At 43.4% G+C, this 20,334-nt stretch overlaps 1 protein-coding gene across 1 annotated transcript; it reads right to left on the reverse strand.

The window, feature by feature from the left end:
* Window positions 1–2,190: 2,190 nt before the first annotated feature.
* Window positions 2,191–8,540, reverse strand: LOC108701234 (complement C1q-like protein 2). Its single transcript, XM_018235589.2, has 2 exons — window positions 7,156–8,540; window positions 2,191–3,579 (listed from the first exon to the last, which is right to left on the reverse strand). Exons 1-2 carry the CDS (start codon window positions 7,711–7,713, stop codon window positions 3,400–3,402), a joined length of 738 nt encoding a protein of 245 aa, XP_018091078.1. The 5' UTR covers window positions 7,714–8,540; the 3' UTR covers window positions 2,191–3,399.
* Window positions 8,541–20,334: the final 11,794 nt, after the last annotated feature.

A 20,334-nucleotide genomic window follows, 5' to 3' on the forward strand; every position in this document is an offset into this window, starting at 1 on the left:
AAGTCACCCAGACCCTTACCCTAAATTTATGCCCTTAAGGCCCTTCCATGATTCATTCCAACTCTTGCTTTCCCCACTCTTAGGGGCATATTTATCAAAGGTCAAAGGTCGAAGTAAAAAAAAATTCGAACTTAGAATTCAAAAAGACCAATCAAATGGAGGCTGAAGGTTTTTTGGGGTCGAAGTACACAAAAATTAGCTTGAAATTCAACGTTTTTCAATTCAAAACTTCACCTCGACCTTTGATAAATCTGCCCCTTAGTCTATTTCATGACTCATCTCTCTTTTCTGCCTCTGACAAATATCACCAATATATTTAGAGCTCAGATGTGACTCAGGGCCAGAGACCAAATCATCCCTGACAAGCACAAAATAATTGGCATCAGAGATATTGTCTAAATTGTCTGTTTAATAAGTTTCCAGACAGAGCCAATAGGGAAACACGGGGCAATTCCAAAGAAGGAACTGCCTGATCTGCTCCTCTCAGATTGAAATGGGTCAGCCCTAGTGTGTTCAGTGATTATTGTACAAGACTAACAAGACATGAGGTGGACTAAATACAATGAGTGCAATACATTAACGGAACATACATTGGACAAGATAACTTTTTACACACATCCAATGGAATCACTTCTCATTTGACTGTGAGAGTTGCCATCAACAACCATATGCACTATCCCTATAATAGGCGACTGCCCTGTCCTGCCCCTACTAAACAGAGAAGTCACATTGTAGAGGAGCAGCTCATTATCAGAAACATTGATACAAATCTAGGCTGAACATGTTCTGGTTCATATATGACTACTAGCGATGCTTTGTCACCTTTACACACATGTAGCAAAGAGCATTGAGATGCAGATGAACAAATACTTGACTATTGGATGGTCTCTCTGGAAATCAGGCATGCTAAGAGAAAGCTTAGAATTCACTTCTCCAGTCCAAAAGACATCAGATCAGGCATGGCTCCAGGGTGTCACTTCTAGAACCACCACAGAAGCTACACGTGGGCTCATAAAGTCAACTTTGGGCTAGATGGCTAGGAAACCTCAGAGAGAGTCCATCAATGGCAGAGACCTATAACAAAGAAGGTAGAGGAATCCAGGTATGTGCTCATAAGCAAAACCCAGAAAAAGTAATACATATGCTCAAAAAGTAAGTTAAAGGCTGAGCAAGAGCCCAAAGACAACCAATGCTGAGCTGAAAAACTCATGGATGAGATCAAAATGTTTAATGTATAAGGAATGTTTAAAAATGTCTAATGATATCTACAGTGCGTAACTAGATATTACTGGGCCCCACAGCAAATTATTTTTCAGGCCCCAAAATGTTTAGAGGTTTACTTGTTTTTCCAATATTTATTGAAACTGTATTTAAATTAGGGCCTTATGGGGCCCTATACCTCCTGGGCCCCCCTGCAGCCACAGGGTCTGCTTCCTCTATAGTTACGCCCCTGGATATCTAAGTCAATAATGGGTGAGAACTGGAGAGAAACGGTTTGATGGCAAAGCCTCAAATGGTTCCATGGAGTACAAGCAATGTCTGTGTAGGCGTAGAAGTGGATTTTTGGAAGTTGCACAGGCATGCCTCCAAACAGTAATTGTACAGAAGCTGAGAGTTGAGAGTTGATCCTATAACACAGTAGCTGAACATGGATCCAGAAGGACTGAGCTTGGATTTGGTTACACATGTACAAAGAAGCTTTCTGAGGTAGATGATCATGTTTTCTGTGATACAAGCATCTGTGGTTTGATTTAGCATACAATTTTGGCCTGAGGAATACAGAAGCAGAGTGTGGGTCCTGTGGTAGCTGAATGGAGTTTCTATGGTAGCTGAACAGGACTCTGGGGTAGCTGAGTAGGGTTTCTAAAGTGGCTGAGCTGGGTTATGTGGTCGTTGAGCAGGGTTTCTATGGTAGCTGAGCAGTGTTCTGGAGTAGTTGAGTATCGTTTCTGTGATGACTGAGCAGGGTTCTGGGGCAGATTAATAGGGTTTCTATGGTAAATGAATAGGGTTCTGGGGTTGTTGAGCATGGTATCTATGGTAGAAGAGTAGGTTTCTCGGGTAGTTAAGCAAGGTTACTACTATAGAAGAGTAGGGTTTTGGGGTAGTTGCGCAGGGTGTCTATGGCAGAAGAGTAGGTTTCTGGGGTAGTTAAGCAGGGTTTCTATGGTGGATGAGCAGGGTTTTGGGGTAGCTGACCATGGATCTATGGAGAATAGATCCATAGATCAGAGTTTCTTTATTAGATAACTTGGAATAGTTGAACAGGGTTTCTATGGTAGATAAGTAGGACCCTGGGACAGATGAGCAGGGATTTTTATGGTATCTAATCAGTGTTTTTGTGGTAGCAGGGAAGGACAGATAAGCAGGGTTTCTATGGTATCTGATCAAGTTTCTACGGTAGATATGTAGGGTTCTGACGTAGTTGAGCAGGGTGTCTATGGCAGAATTGTAGGGTTTTAGGGTAATTGAGCAGTTTTTCTAAGGTAGCTGAGCTGGGGTAGTTAAGCAGGCTTTCTATCATAGCTGATCAGGGTTCTGTGGAAGTTGAGCATGGTTTGTATGGTGGCTGAAAAGGTTTCTGGAATAGTTGAGCAGGATTCGGGATAGTTGAGCATGGTTTCTATGGTGGCTGAGCAGGGTTCTGGGGTACTTTAGCAGAGTGTCTGTGGTAAAAGAGCAGGGCCCAGGCTAGTTAAGCAGGCTTTCTATCATAGCTGAGCAGGGTTCTGGGGTAGTTGAGTGTGGCTTCTATGGTGGCTGAGCAGGGTTCTGGGGTAGTTTAGCAGGGTGTCTATGGTAGAAGAGCAGGGTCTGGGGTAGTTAAGCAGGGTTTCTATCATAGCTAAGCAGGGTTCTGGGGTAGCTGAGCATGGTTTCTATGGTGGCTGAGCAGGGTTCTGGGGTAGTTTAGCAGAGTGTCTGTGGTAAAAGAGCAGGCTCCAGGCTAGTTAAGCAGCGTTTCTATCATAGCTGAGCAGGGTTCTGGGGTAGATGAACATTGTTTCTATGGTGGCTGAGCAGGGTTCTGGGTAGTTTAGTAGAGTGTCTATGGTAAAAGAGCAGGGTCTGGGGTAGTTTAGCAGGCTTTCTATCATAGCTTAGCAGGGTTATGGGGTAGTTGAGCATGGTTTCTATGGTGACTGAGCAGGGTTCTGGAGTAGCTTTCCAAAGATTTAAGAGAAAATGAGTAGGGTTCTGGGGTAGCTGAGCAGGGTTCTGGTATAGTAGTTGAGCAGGGTTTCTATAGTAGCTCAGCAGGGTAGGTTGTGGGGAACTTGAGCAGAGTGATGAAGTTCCATGGTAGTCACAATTGAAATATGAAGCCCCCCACAGTGGGTCAATCTATTTCAGTCTAAGTATCTTTGTCTCACAGTTTCTGTGCCAGGTGGATTCCATCTAGTCTGAGTACAAGATAAAGCCAGAGAAGGTGCTGTATTTGTTATTGTTTCCCCCATGGGCCTTTCCTCCATCCAACTTCACGTAGATTTCATCCCCAGAGTCCAGATGAAGTACCACACTGTTACTGGCATAGTCATAATTCTGATCCGCATCTTGCGCTATAGCACTGGCTCTGACCTGTTGAGAGAAAACCAGGGAATAAAAGCTGTTGTACTTTCTGTAAAACAGCAGATGTAGTAACTGACAGTCAGTGATCTTCCCTTAGAAATCACTTGTTACAGACCCTTCCCTCTACCCATCATCTTATTTATAGGCGTCACAAGGTATAACGGAATCCATATATAAAAGGAACAGCTTAATACAGAAAATGGAAGTTAAAGGGGTATTTTATTATACTTTTTCCTTACGAGTAAAACTCAACTAAGAATTATGTTTTTTAGCTAATTTTTCATTGTTTAAAAGATTTTTTTCCATTACCCCATTATAATTGGTACATTAGTTGGTACATTTCCCAGTAGCACCTCCAGCCCCTACTGAGCATTCTCCCTGAGCTTTACCAATGTCTGTCACAGATCCACTGTTACAATTGGTACGTTTTCTGCCCGTGACCCCTCTCAGTGGGTAAATGGCGGCAGCTTATGCTATGCCAATCCATTTGATAATGAATATGTAAGGCCCCAGTGCTTCTTGTATTTCAGCAAATATCCAGCTTCACATTTGTACTCACTGGCTAACAATGGGCCCATCTGCATTTAGTTTACCCCTCAGGCTGGTAGAGAAAATCAACATGTTACTGCCACATCCAACAACAGAAGTGCCAGCTGGGTACAGGGGAGGTGAGAGATTTATAAACATCATAATATATTATAATATGTCCATTCATGTTAGCTGTTTAAAAGATTAAGCTGCCATTTTAACCCTTCCCTTGGATCCTGGAGTGCCACAACCTTTTCAACCAGGTGAAAATCTTGGATAATTTAAACCCTCTTAATTATTTGTGGCAGAAACAGAGGCGACACATTTATTTGACAAGATGGAGACAGCATGGAGAGAGTTGGTCAAGATGGAGACAGTAGGTCAAGACAGAGGATAGGATGGAGATAATAGGACAAGGCTTAGAAAGAAGTACAACATGGAGACAGTAGATGGAGGCAGCAGGTCAAGATTTAGACAATATGGTAAGGTAGGAACAGTGGGGCAAGACAGAAAGACAAGATGGAGACAGTAGTACAGAATAAAGACAATAGGAAAAGATGAAGAAAGAAGGACAACACACAGACAGTAGGACAAGGTGTAAACATTAATATTAGATGGAGACAGCAGGTCAAAATGGAGACAGTAGGTCAAGATTTAGACCAGTGATCCCCAACCAGTGGCTCATGGGCTCACCCAACACTTGGATTTTGCTCCCAGTGGCCCCATTGCAGGTTCTTGGAGGCAAGTTATTGTTGCATAAAAAACAGGTGTAGTGACAAATAGAGCCTCCTGTAGGCAACCAGTCCATATATAGGCTAACAGGTAGCCAAACTCAGTCCTTATTTGGCATCCCCAGGGACTTTACACATTTTCATTTTTCATTTGTGATTGTAGTACATAATCACCAATAGACTTAGGGTGCCCAATGACTGGAGAGAGGAAATGGCTAAAGGCACCTCAAACCACCTTGTGTTTTCTGTTAGATGGTGGGTGTTTTTGCTGGGCCGCATAGGGCCCCTCATTGAACACCAGGCAGTAACAGGCTCTGCCAAAGCCCAGCAGGGAGTATTGAGTCCAAGTATACTGTTGTTCAGGCTATGGGCAAACAGCAATCACAGTTCTCCGTATCTAAATGCCCATCAAATCATTGGTACAGGGCCAATCTGTGCAGAGACAGGGGCCCTCCCCAGTATATCCTTTCATTGTGCTAAAGAAATCAGGGTTTCTAAGAGGTAAGTGAGTCTCATTGTATCCCTAAGTGCAATTATTTGCATCTTTCTGTGTGTCATTCACATTGTGCAGTAAGACTGGGGCATGCGGAGAAGCTCTTTTAACCCATTCAATGTCATGTAACAATAACAGGAGTCTAAAATAGAGAGGAACAGAGAAATTACAGAGGGTCCAGAGATGGGCAACTAAGCTGGTAAAAGCTGGAAAATCTCAGCTATGAATCAAGACTGGCAAACTTGGGGTTGTTCACTCTGGAGACGAGGTGCTTAAGGGGGGGATTAGATAACTATGTATAAATATATAGGAGGATCATTTAATAATCTGTACAATGCTTTTTTTACCAGTAGGTTCTTCCAGCTGATAAGTGGACACCCATTCCAATTAGAAGAAAAGAGGTTCGGGCTAAATAAGGGGTTTAAGGGTTTTTTTTACAGTGAGAGCTGTGAAGATGCGGAATTCTCTCCCTGAATCAATGGTACAGACTGATACATTAAATAGCTTTAAGAAGGGGTTGGATGGCTTTTTAGCAAGTGAGCGAATACAGGGTTATGGGAGATAGCTCATAGTACAAGTTGATCCAGGGACTGGTCCGATTGCCATCTTGGAGTCAGGAAGGAATTTTTCCCACTCTGAGGCAAATTGGAGAGACTTCAGATTTTTTTTTTTTGCCTTCCTCTGGATCAACTGGTAGTTAGGCAGGTTTTATATAGACATAAAGGTTGAACTTGATGGACGTGTGTGTTTTTTCAACCTAACTTACTATATTACTATGTAAAACCCTCCTTTGTGCACTTTGGCTACCAATTCTGTTCCTTCCTCTATCCAAGGACGATGACAAACTTGCTGAGTAAACCAGTACTTTAAACAAACTCAATAACTGTCCCAGTACTCTATAACATAATCACTAACTGCCCTATTGTATTGATAGAGTCACTAACTGCCCCCACCTGACTGTGTCAGTACTGAATATCAGACTCACTGCCCCTGCTCAGTTTCTCCCTGTTTCTGACACCTGTTCCTCTCCCAAGTTCCTTTGTGGTGAAATCCCTTGCTGCACCCAGGCAGGTGGATAAGGGGCTGGGGAATGCTGCTGTCTCCTCCCTGACACACACATTATACCTTTGCTGCCGATGATTCACATTAACCCTCCATTTTATATCATCCACATTAACCCTCTTTAACCCTCTGCTCTGAGCTTGATGGTCTGTTTCATATCACCAAGATTAACTCCCTGTTCATCCACATTAACCCTCTGTTCTTCCTAATCATCCACATTAAACCTCTGCTCCCTGACCCCCACATCAGTCCTCTGTCCCCCATCATCCATATTAACCCTCCACCTCCTATCATTCATATTAACCCTGTTTAACATTCCCTGCTCCATGAAACATACTTTAACCCTTTTCATAATAACTGTTGCTCCCTGATTCCTAATTAAGCCCTTTCTGCCCCTTCCTACTTACCACTGACATTAAGGTTCAAGAACCCCCAATTCACGAATGGATTTACACTGTACCCCTGGTTATCCGGTCACCCTCATTTCCGCAAAAACGAATGCCTCACCCCCTGCAGATAAAGCTGCCTCAGAAATACAGGGTGATGTTTTTTAATGATTAATGGGTCATTGGGTCTTTGTGAGTCTCTGCCTTCAGTTAGTGCTTCATTCTCCCACCCCCTGTACCCTGTGCTGTGTGTGCCATCACCTCTCAAAACATGTATAGCCTTCCCCCCATTGGTACTGGTTTGCTGTCCCATATGCTTCTGCCTGGACTTGCATAGATCTGCCTAAATGCTTATGCCCCCCCCGCAGTGCCCCCAGTATCTCACCTGTCCATTCTTGCACAGATCTGCCCACATGCTGGTGCCATCTCCCCCTCGCATGAGGATGTGGTAGGTAAAGAAGTAGATCCCAGGTACTTGGCAGGTGAATTTGCCAGTGGAGGGGTCATAGTGATTCCCTAGGTTGGTCACCACATCATCAAACTTGAGCAGCTCATAACCCTCGTGTGGGCTTTTCAGCCCGACATAGAATGCGATCCGAGGAGATGGGAGGGCGGCAGAGACTGAACCTGGCGTTGAGGTACCCAGTCCTGGAATGCCAGCTTTGCCTGGCTCCCCTCTCTCTCCTGGAGGGCCCCTTGGTCCAGGTTCTCCAGGTGGGCCCCTGGCTCCTGGCTTTCCAGGTCTGCCTGGGTCCCCTTTGGACCCCTGGATGAAAGGGGGAGGGGCACCACTCAGATCCTGTAGAGCTTCACCGATAGCAGTGGAGGGGTGTCCACTGTAGGGGTCACAGATCATTCTGCAAGTGCCCAGCATCTCGTAGTGACCCTCCCCAGGTGGGGCCAGTACCAGCAGCGGGATCACAATGACCAGCACTAGCAGCATGGCAACCCCTAGGGCCACCAATGCCACCCGCTTTATGGGCACAACCCCGGGTACCAGGGCCAGCTGCTCCCTGCCACCGGGTGAGGGAATGGTGGAGCCCAGCCAGGGAGAAGGGCAGAGTGCCAGTCAGACAAGAGATGCTGGGTACCACAGCAGTAGAAGCTGATAATCCTAGTTTCTGGATACCAGATCAGCTGAAGAGAGTCCCAGGCAGTATGGGAGTTCCAGGAGCAGAAAGTGCAGGACCTTGAGTACCAGAACAACAGAGAAAGTGCCAGTCCCTGGATATCAGCCTGACAGGTGAAGGAGAGTCAGTCGGTACTCACTTGGCAGCAGAGACTAGTGCCTGTCCCTAAGTACCAGAGCAGCTGGAGGAGAGAGTGCCAGGGATGACTGTGCTGGGCACAGATATCTGTGCGAGTGACAGGGACAAAGAAGGAGGGGCTTTCTAGGCACTGGGAAAAGGGTCGGGGGTCTAGGGCCCATAACTGCAGAATCCTCAGTGTGGAAATCACCTAGAAAGGCAAAATGTGAGTAGTGGGGTGTAAGTGTGTGTGTGTCTCTATATGTTTGTAACTGTGAGTGTCTATTTGTGTTTATGTACAACTGTATTTGTACAACTGTCACTATATGTGTGTAACTGTGTGTACAACTTTGTGTGTCACTATGTGTTTGTAACTGGCCATGTCACTATGTATGTGTAACTTTGTGTCACTGTGTGTGTGAGTTTCATTATGTGTGTGTTCACTATACAGACACAAAGTGTGTCTGTGTGTAACATAATCTGCATAAATGCAACTGTGATTGTATGTGCGTTGCTGTATGTGTATATGTGTATACCTGTGTGCTAGTGTGTAGGCATCATTGTATATGTGTGTTACTGTGTGTGTGTGATAACTGTGCTAGTTTCTAGTATGTGTGTGATGCTGTATGTGTTCAATGCTGACCCTCTTTTGTCCGTAAGGGGACCAGCAGAGAAAGGGTTACAGGGAGTGGAGCAGTGGGACTGTGCTGCTGCTGCTGCTGCTAGGGGAGGAGTCGGCCTTTCTTAGAAGGAGTCATTTAACTATTCTGGAGGATGGAGAAACTTTACAGGAACCAGGAATGTGATGCAGGTGAATTTGCTTTGAGTCAAAAGTAGAGGTGGGATATTTCGATTGTAAACTGTTGAATGCACCCCACTCACATCTTACTCAATAATTTATTGGGTCAAAAAGCTGTAAAAAGTCACAACATTTTATTTAATAAATGAAACTGCCATTGTATATTGGAGTGTCTTAAATCCCATATCATCATCTATTTTGTATGTATATATATATATATATATATATATATATATATATATATATATATATATATATATATATATAAATAAATCTTTTATCCCATATCATCATCTAGATCCTATATATATATGTATATATTATATACCATATAGCTGTTGTATCTTCATATACTGCACATCTAATATTTACATAGCAGATATATATTTATACAAAAGGACCAACCTATGGACTTGATTTCCAAGAAACCTATTGTTGGAAAGATTTGTGTGCACCAGCCATTTCGGCCCATCTAATAGAATACATGATTTTATTCACCATGCAGCAAGGAAATGCTGTCCATGTGTTCCTCATATCATATATAATAAACACACATACACATGTATAGAGGAGTGATGCAAAATTCAGCCCATATTTCAGCAAGAGGCAGTTGATAAACAGTTTTAGGGACCCCTTTGCAATATTCAGCGTACTCCAGTTAACTTTCCAATTGAAATCAAGGGAAATGGTTAATTCCAATATATTTGTTTTTTTTCTGCGTAGGAGGAAGGGTGAGACCTTAGTGGGGTTCTATCCTTGGGGTCTGACTAACAGAGCCCAAAGCCACAAGCACAATTATTATTTATCCGTAGCTGAGTCACTCGCCCCCAGCAACATCTGACCCACCAGAGCGTTCAGATCCCCACTCCCCTCTATAGCATTCCAAGCATTAAATGGTTAAACTGTCACATGAGGCAAATGTCAAAAATTATTTCCACTTGTCTTCTCCCTTTGTCTGGAAACATGCTTACTGTGGCCCCGATTGGCCCATATTCCCTGTAAATGGGTATGCATATTTATTGCAATGTTTGTCTAGTCTCCACTATTCATATATTGTAATAAAAAATCATTGCTGCTCATACAGTAGCAACCAGTGTCAGACTGGGGGGTCTGGGCCCACTGGGGATGCAAAGTACTGTGTTATGTCCCCCACTGGGGATGCTGCATCAGGGGCTCGCACCATGACACAGAAACACCAACAGGATTAGTCTTCTGGTGTACAGTACCGGTGTCAGGCAAGTCAGTATCACAATACTGGTATCAATAACCTAGTACAACAGTACCGGTATCAGTAACCTAGTACAACAGTACCAGAATCACTAACCTAGTACAACAGTACCAGTATCACTAACTTAGTACAACAGTACCGGTATCAGTAATACAGTACAACAGTACCAGTATCAGTAACCTAGTAAAACAGTACCGGTATCAGTAATCTAGTACAACAGTACAGGTATTACTAACCTAGTACAACAGTACCACTATTAGTAAGTCAGCACCACAGTATTGGTATCATTAACCTAGTACAACAGTACAGGTATCAGTAAGTCAGCACCACAGTACCAGTATCAATAATGTAGTACAACAGTACCGGTATCAGTAATCTAGTACAACAGTACCGGTATCACTAACCTAGTACAACAGTACCGGTATAAATAATCTAGTACAACAGTACCAGTATCACTAACCTAGTACAACAGTACCGGCATCAGTAATCTAGTACAACAGTACCACTTTCAGTAAGTCAGCACCACAGTACTGGTATCAGTAATCTAGTACAAAAGTACCAGTATCAGTAAACTAGTACAACACTACCGATATCAGTCACCTAGTAAAACAGTACCAGTATCAATAATCTAGTACAACAGATCCAGTATCAATAATCTAGTACAACAGTACCAGTATCACTAACCTAGTACAACAGTACCGGCATCAGTAATCCAGTACAACAGTACAAATATCAGTAACCTAGTACAACAGTACAAATATCAGTAACCTAGTACAACAGTACAAATATCAGTAACCTAGTACAACAGTACAAATATCAGTAACCTAGTACAACAGTACAAATATCAGTAACCTAGTACAACAGTTCCAGTATCATGAAGTCAGCAACATAGTACCAGTATCAGTAATCTAGTACAACAGGACTGGTATCAATAATCTAGTACAACAGTACAAATATCAGTAACCTAGTACAACAGTACAAATATCAGTAACCTAGTACAACAGTACAAATATCAGTAACCTAGTACAACAGTACCGGTTTCAGTAAATCAGCAGCACAGTACAAGTAAGTCAGTAACTCCCAGAAGGCAACACTGTATGAACAGTGGCTGAGCTCAGTGACATAATTGCTACTTTGTATCTCTTCTGGGATTCGCCAATGCTGAAAGTTCAATAGCCAATAGATTACATCCCATGAATAATCCGACCACGAATATGAGATCTATAAACATCCCAAATGCTGAATCCTCTGCAACTTATTAAAGGGGGGAAAAGCCTGTTTTCGGGGGTGAATGAAGGTTATTTACAGAACAGAGAGGTTACTGGCCCCGGGCCCCCAGAATCTCCTTGTTATTCAGGGTACAAGACTTTCTGTTGTTTTGATTGTTCAGGCAGAAAACCCAAATAATCCAAACAGCAGGAAGTGCAGAGGAACTGCAGCTCCCTCATCTACCAATTCACTATTCACTGGCCGACATGCACTAGGATTTCTATGTGTGATGTCTATTTACTTGACTGGTTGCACAGATACTGGTAACAGGTAGGGGGAGACAATAATCTAAGGCAAAATATTGGATCGGGAGTTAGCGACACTGACAACTATAATAGTAATAATAAGAAATTACAGCAATAATGAACTCCTCCTATATTCAATCTTATGTCTCAATATATGACTGCCCCCTGAACATTCTATATCCATCCCCCCTGCCCCTACATAATCCTAATAATCTCCTGCCCCCCTGCTCCTACACAGAGCCTCACAGTCACCCATTAACTTGTCTCTTCCCATTTCATCTGCACTATATGTTCTATTTCTCTTTTAATCCTCATATGTATTTACAGACGTTCTCCCTATGTCTGCGGGAATGTGATAGGGACCTTAGATTGTAAGCTCACTAGGGCAGAGACTGATGGGAATGTGATGACCTTAGTTGTAAACTGACTGGGACCGGGGCTGGTGGGAATGTGACAGGGACCTGAGTTTGTAAGCTCCACTTGTGCAGGGACTGATGGGAATGTGATAGGGACCCTACATTGTAAACTCTCTGGGGTAGTAGCTGAAGGGAATCAGGAACCTTATATTGTAAGCTCACTGGGGCAGGGACTGATAAGAATGTAACAGGGACCTTAGATTGTAAGCTCACTGATGCAGGGACTGATGGGAATGTAACATGGATCTTAGATTGTAAGCTCACTGGGGCAGGGACTGATAGTAAAATGATAAGGGCCTTAGATAGTAAGCTCACTGGGGGGGCTAATGGGAAGGATGTAGAAGTGGCTCTATATAAATAAAGGCTAATAATACAGGGATATGGGCCCCCACCTCCTCATGATGACCAGGATCCCATCTCATCCCAATAAGCCCTTTTGTGTCCATCTGCTGAAACTGACATGACATCCAAATACCCCCCGGGGTATGATCATCCCTGTGTGCAGCTGACCCTTTGCTCCCAATGCCCCCTGGGAAGAGGCTTGTTTCTGTGCTGGGAGGTTGTATCTTTAGTAGGCGAGGCTAAAGGGAACATGTGAACTGATTGTGTCAGAGCAGCTCGCAGTCCTCCTGAGGGTGCAGGGAGTCAGTGCTAAATTCCTTCTGACATTTCTATCTCAAATGATCCATGTCACATGGGACAAATCCCTGGTCTCTTAAAGCCAATACCCCTCCTCTGTGTGTGGCAGGGGGGAGGAGCTGAAATCATCTCCGTATTTCACATTCACTGTTTGTAGCAATTCACTTAGCTCTCAGGAGATGCTGGGAGTTGTGGTTTCTAAATCCTTCCTATGCTTATAGTGAGCATTCTTCTCAATGGCATAACTAGATATTACTGGGCCCCACCGCAAATTATTTTTCAGGCACCCAAAATACCTAGAAGTTGATCTGTTTTACCAATATTTATTGAGATTGTATATGAATTAGAGCCTCGTGGGGCTCCTATACCTCCTGGGTCCCCCTGCAGCCACAGGGCCTGCTTCCTCTGTAGTTATGCCCCTGGTTCTTTTCCTCTCCACCAATTAATCCCTCAGTTTCACTCTCTTGGTTGAGAATCCCATAACCTGACTGCCCTTACAGTAAAGAAATTCTTCCTATGCTGATCTCCTATCTTCCCCCACCAATGAATCATTCATCCCCCTCTCTTGGAAGGGAATCTTATAACTTGACTGTGCTTACTGTAGAGAACCCCTTCCTATGCTGATGGTGAAAACTCCTTCCCCCCCACCAATGAATCATTGATTCTGCTTCTCTTGGTAGGGAATCCCATAACTTGACTTTCCTTAAAGGGGTTGTTCACCTTTAATTAACTTTTAGTATGATTTAGAGAGTGATATTCTGAGATAATTTGAAAATTCTTGTTTTATTATTTCTGTTTTTTGAGTCATTTAACTTTTTATTCAGCAGCTATTGCTATTGCAGCAATCTGGTTGCTAAGGTCCAAATTACCCTAGCAATCATACATTGATTTGAATAAGAGACAGGAATATGAATAGGAGATGGTTTGATTAGAAAGATGATTAATAAAATGTAGCAATAACAAGCTGGCAAGGATCAGAAGAAAAAGGAAAATAATTTAAAAACTATAAAAAATAAATAAAGAAGACCAATTGAAAAGTTGCTTAGAATCTGCCATTTTATAACCTATAGATTAACTGAAAGGTGAACCACCCCTTTAAGCTAATGCTGAAACACAGGCCAAGTATCAGCTTCTACACTGGCATTAGCCTCTTGTGTTTCTTCACTGAAATCACTGCGTTTGCTGATTGCTGATTTCCAGCCCTGTGTGCCATTAGCTTTACAGTAAAGAACCCCTTCCTATGTTGATGGTAAAATCTCCTTTCCTCGAATCTCAGTAGAAACTCTTATGGCTTCCAAACAAGCAGCACTTATTCTCATACTGCTATTTAGGATTTGTGTCCCATGCCGTGTGTATAACAGCTCTGCCCTTATTTTTAAGCCTCTTGTGCTCCTGACACGTCCCATGGGACAGAACTGATGTATCTATTTATCCAATATCAACAGGATGGGAGACTTTTATCCTTCTCGGGTTCTCTCTGTAGATATTTCGTGCCATTAATGTGCCGCAGTGATGCTTTTAGCCGAGCAGAATTGGATTCTGTGCAATTAGGGGCAGGAGCTGAGAGATCAGGTTGAGCTTATTTCCCAGATACCTCATACCTATCTGCCTTATATGGAGATTTCTTGCATTTTCTAAAAGTTTTTCTTAATTTTGGGGGGAGGTTTCATAATGTGGGCCAGTTCTCTGTTAGAGGGCACAGCAAGAAGTGTCCCCAGCTGAACTATGAGTAACTCTCACACAATGCCCCCATCATTTGTGCTGCACCACCATGTGCTCATGGCCACAACTGCTCCTGTCCCTATCAATAGTATAAATTGCAGCCAGCAGACCCCACAACTGGGGAAGATCTACAGACAGAGGGGTCCTGGAATGAAAATGTTACTACCCCCAGCCTGTGATCTCAATTCCAGAACACCAGCAGCTACTCTTCAATCCTAGTTCCAGACCTAGTTCCAGACTCCCCTCCATTTGAGTGGGGGTGTTACATGGCCTGCTGGTGTGGATGGGCCGAGGGGGGCTGCTGTATGGTAGTCTCTCCATCCAGCATCATTCACATCTTAAACTTCACTGCCAGAGTGGGCACAGCCAGTTGAAGTTAAGATGCCGGTACATATACTGATACCAGTCTTCTCTGCAGTGAATTTTGCTTATTCAAACCCTAGGAGCTACAGAAATGTTTGTGCTGGAAACAAATCATTACCTATTCCAGAACAGCAGCTCCCCAGACCTCTGTATCAATAACACACAGCCTGATCATCACCTGCATTCAATGCTGGAAACATTAGGTTTTAGCTAAGGGAAGCAAGGATGTTATAAGGGGCTGTTCTTGCTGAATTGTACTAAGTACAGGTAATACCTATGCTGCCATAGTTTTATGATATATCTCTGTACAGGCTATGAGCAAAGTTAGGGGGTGTTCCTGCTGAATTGTGCTTAGTACAGGTAATAACTATGCTGCCAATATGGTATTACTTTGTACACATACCTCCCAACTGTCCAGTTTTTCGCGGGACAGTACCGATTTTGACAGCTCGGTCTGCAGTCCTGGGTTTGTTACTGAAATGTCGCGACTTTCTCTTTGATCTCCTGCACTGAACAGTCAGAAAAATATACAAAGTTTCTACCTAAATTGGCTTTTGGCAAGGAGCCCAGAATAGATACTTTTGTAACAATCTAAGATAAGCAGGTCTTTTGGGAGAACTAAGACTCACAGTTTAAGGGTAAGGGCACACCTGGCGGGGGGGGGGGGGAGAGTTAGTCGCCTGGCCACTTATAGCCTCTTCTTTGGGGCGACTAATCTCCCCGAACAGCTTCCGTCTGTCTTCCGCCGGCTATAATGAAAAACCCATGTGGCATGGCACAATCGGCTATTTGTTTTCCGAAGCCGCCCAACATTGCCAACTTTAAATCTCCCCGAATCGCCAGGTGTGCGCTTACCCTTAAAGGCAATTCACCTTCATTAGCAAAACTGTAATAACACATAAAAACCATAGAAATGTGTTAAAACTTTCATAACCTGCCAAATTTTGTAAAATGGACATGGTAATTAGGGGGATGGGGCCACAAAATGGACATGGTCCACTCCCATGCCAAATCTTTTTGTTCCTCTTTCTATTTCCAAAATGTTGGGAGGTATGTGTACAGGTCATGAGCAAAGTTAGAGTTTGTTTCTGCTGATATGTGCTTAGTACTGGGAATGCCTATGCTGAAATTGTTTTGACAGTATCTCTCTGTACTGGCCTGTGAAAGCTAGAATGGAAGATTAGGAGACTGGCAGCTTAGGGTTGGTTAGTGACTCCTTCATAATAGTTAGAACCAAAATGAGAAGAGGAAAAGAAACCAATGGCAAGTACAATAGAAGGGAATGGGTTCATTTGTATCTTCCATATTCATGACTTCTTGTTTACCAGCAGCCATGTAGAAATCTGTGGGCAGTGGGCAGCAAGGGGCCCCTTTATAACACTTGATGATGAAAGTCAAGGGTTAATTCACTGGGGAAGGTGGGACAATTATCCAGGATTTAAGTGACGAATGAGAAGGAAAGTGGGAAGGAGCAGGATATTCGTGTAGAGCCTGGTAGATTTGCTTCTGGAGAAGTGGAGATTTAAGGATTAGCATCGCATCAGCACAAATTCCTAATGAGATTCCCATTTGCCCCCTGTACTGACAAGTAAATATCTCAGAGTCTCTGCTCTAATTCCTGAACCACCTTAACCCCCATGTTGTGGTGACCCCCAACCATAAAATTATTTTCGTTGCTACTTCATAACTGTCATTTTGCAGTAGCGGCTCTCTAAACTTGTGTGACTGGTCCGCATAAGTACATTATGGCGCCAACCCATTATTTGTATGGGGTGTATATGATGGGGTTGGCGCGATGATGTCATCACGCATGGTACTCATATGTGAGCGCAGAGCCGGGGTAGTTTGGCACCTTAGGCAAGGGCTTCAATCAGCAACCCCCCCCCCCCGTTCTGTAGGACCATTTCCAGTCAAAATATTGCACCCAATCTGTACCTGTGTCAGCCAGCAGCCAAAATATCACCCCCAAATCTGTACCTGTGCCAGATAACAGACAAAATATTGCCCCCAAATCTATACATGTGCTAGCAATACCCAAAATATTGCCCCCCAAATCTGTACCTGTTGTGCCAGCATATTGCCCCCCAATTCTGTACCTCTTGTGCCAATAATGCATTGCCCCTAAGTCTAAGCAGCAGCACCAAAAATATTGCCCCAGATCTGACTGTACCTCTCTGCTCAGTGCTACAACACCAGGCAACCAGTTTCAGAACAAAGAATTGCACCGTCACCGCCTGGCTGAGCTGGCTCTCTTCAATGCGCACAGCCGCACACCAACACGCCAGGCCAGTACAGCTCTCTATGCAGAGTGACGTCACCATGCGCCGCTTCATACATGCGCATGCATATGCGCTTCCAGACAGCTTTGTTGAAGAACTGTCTTTACTAACTGGAGGGAGAGAGTCAGAGAGATGCAATCAGACCCAGGGCAAAGGGAAAGTAAGAGGGAAGCGGGGAGCAGAGCAGAGCTCTGCTGGAGCATGGGAGAACCTTCAAACATATAGTAATAAAAGTTGAAAAAAACTAAAAAAAAAAATTTTCCTTTAAAAGTGCACCCCCCTCTGGCGACCCCTATGAAGGTGTCGTTCAACCCTTCAAAGGGGTCGTGACCCACAGGTTGAGAACTGCTGCTCTATGCAGAGCAAGGGCAGCCCACTAACATGAGAAATTCCCATAATTCTCTGTGTCCCAATATTTGGTTCAGAGAAATTAATTTGTATTGAAACCTTATGCTGGGCCAGGGTTAGAGAGAAAGAGGTCCCTAGCTTTGTAGAAGGGTCATTATATAAATGAGCTATTGCATGCCTGATATCTTAGAATTATACACATATAACATTATATAATATGTTCCACTACCCAATGGGCACTTTTGTGTCTGGGGGGGCACAAAATGGGAGTCACATGGGACATTCAGATCAACAATAACATGTGACTCACATCTGTATCTCTACTGGTAAGGGCCAGAAAGTAGTCCACTCCCATGGCTAATTTGCTTGCCTTAATTTGTGTAACATTTAGTTTGAATTCTTGGGATCCTGTCACTTGCTATAGTGTCCCCCTGCTTTTCGCTCAGATGGTAAGCCCAATATCTCTCACCTGGGAACCCCATATCTCTCAGCCAGGAATCCCATGTCACTTTTATCTAGCTCTGCAACTGGGAGCCCCATATTTCTCAGCTGGTAAATTCATATCTTTCATTTGGGATCCCCATACTCAGTGTTTCAGACTGTGCTATAATGTTACACAGACAATCATACACGCAGGGAGGGAAGAGCTGAGCTGGGGGAGGATGGTGCATAATTGATCCCCCCAGTAGTGCAGACATTGCTAGATGTACAGGAATTGGGAGATTGATTCCCAATAGCTCCAACTGTGGTCATTGTTCTTTTGGCTTTAGGGAATGAAGATTATTCACTACAAGGTAGTGGGGGCATCTACAGAGCAAAAATGTTCACCTGCCACCCATCTTGTTCAAACGGTCCCCACTTTGTTTCTACTGTCTCCGTCTGGGCCCTGCAGTCTCCATGTACATCTACAAGTACATTAGTGGGCATTATACAGATAGTCAGGGAGATTTTTTGGATCAAAGCACCAGAGGCCACCCCTTTAGAGGAACAGAACTTTCATTCGAAGCAGTGTAGGTGGTTCTTCACAGTGAGGACAGAGAGGTTGGGGAGAGGTTGCCCTACAAGATGATGGCTGATCTATTACTGCTTTTAAGAGTGGCTTGGTTGATTTATTGGAAAAACATAATATCATAGGCCATTGTGATGCTAAATAATTGCCCTATGTTTCTAGTGTGTGCCAGCGCCTCAATATAAATCCTACTATCCCCTTCCTGCCCTACTGTCGCCATCGTGCCCTCTGTTTACAGCTTCCTCAATGTCTCAGTCTTGTCCCTATCTCACACTACTGTCTCGATCTTGCCCCAACACCTCAATCTAGTCCTGCTGTCCCGATCTTGCCCTGAGTCTCCAGCTTGCTCTCTGTCTCCATCTTGCCCTGCAGTTTCCATCTAGCCCCCTTTGTATCCACTCACTTCTGGCAGATGGCAATGGGTGGGTGAGGTTCAACTATAGAAGACACCCTCCCCCAACACCCCTGTCCACCTCTCCCACTGGTCTTCAATTGTCATATCTTAAAATCTAATACAAACTCTTTCTATTTACAAATGCCACTCTGATGTTCTCTGGACAGTTGCTCCCACTGGGAACCCATCACATAACTGAATGAGGCCCTCAGAACTTTCCTAAGTTACTGGAGTGCCCACTCACATGCTGGTATATAATGTGAGCATTGCTGGAGAGCATAATGGAGGAAGGTGGTCAGTCCCAGCCACTTCCAGGCATGACTGTTGTGACCACAAAATTGCAATGACTGCCACCACAGACACAAGACCAGACACCCCTTTTCCCATTAGCGGGGGTGACAAACTTTATTTCTGTGTGTTTTGCATGTTTCCAATTTCAAGCTGATTTGGGAGGTGGGAGATGTGAGGGATCAGGTGAAGGTGGGGGGTGACTGAGAAACAAACAGCGCCAGTGCCTAATAAGCAATTTCTGGAGGAGAATATTTCTTGGAGGGAATAATCAGCCGACAAATCAGTCTCTTTTAGAACAGAAGAAACTGTCACAATTCTCAATCTGCTTGATGTGATTGGTTGGACAGCTGCAATTGGTCCCAATAAAGCAGCAAATGCTCCATTCTCCTGTCCTATATGTTCCCAAAAGTGTTACATCCTGCACTGTCCTTTCTACCCCATAATCATAGGCCTTCAGCCATTGTGCCATGCAAGTGGCATATAACACTGATCCAGAGTAACATGATAACTACCCCCCCTTCTGATTCTGTCTCTCGTTTGCTATATTATTAAATATAATTAACTCCTTTCTCATTCCAAAAATAATTATTATTAATATTATTACTGCCCCTTTATATATTTATATATAGTAATTGCACCCCCTTAACGGCCTCTTCTCCCATGTAACCAATCTCAAATTGTCCAACCTTAGCCCTTCTCTGTACTTTCTCTATTTCATTACTGACCCTTTATATTTATAATATGCAAGAGCCATAAATATCCTGCAAATTATATCCTTACAAACGGTGCTTAGTGATATCATGGCTCACTGAAACTTGTTTATTATAATAAATAATGTACCCCTCTTGTAAAATATGAAGATATTTGAAGTCACCTCAGAGTTTTGTGACCTGTATAAAAATATTTTATAGGGTAATAGAACTTCTTGGCGACTTATATTGTTCTTATATTTTAAAACATTATTAAATATAAATATACAGTGATTATAGCCCCCTGTTAACTGCCTCTTCTCCAATGTAACCAATGAAACACACATTGAGGAAGGCAGGCATCCTAATGTAATTCAGTGAAATACCAGCAGGAGGCAAGGCTGAATCTCTTTATATTGCTGAAAATTCGTGAAATTGCTTTCCAAATTGAGGCAAAACATACCTTAACTTAAAAGATATGTAAAGAGCATTTCACGGAGGAGGAAGGATAAAAATATATAATTATAAGCTCTAAAATAAAATAAATCACTAAAATTTGTCCCCGGTTCGATTCTCCTTTTCAGAGAAAGCTGCAATGACATCTGCTTACCTTTTAGCCTTCAGTT

The sequence above is a fragment of the Xenopus laevis genome, chromosome 9_10L (assembly GCF_017654675.1).
Source record: "Xenopus laevis strain J_2021 chromosome 9_10L, Xenopus_laevis_v10.1, whole genome shotgun sequence".
In the NCBI taxonomy this organism is placed as follows: Eukaryota; Metazoa; Chordata; class Amphibia; order Anura; family Pipidae; genus Xenopus; species Xenopus laevis.

What these genes read in the sequence shown, in the direction of transcription:
- LOC108701234 (XM_018235589.2), bottom strand. Translation starts at nt 7,713, where the DNA reads ATGCTGCTAGTGCTGGTCATTGTGATCCCGCTGCTGGTACTGGCCCCA. An exon ending in ATCTGTGCAAGAATGGACAG is followed by an intron (nt 3,580 to 7,155) that starts GTGAGATACTGG and finishes TTCTCTCAACAG; the next exon opens with GTCAGAGCCAGTGCTATAGC.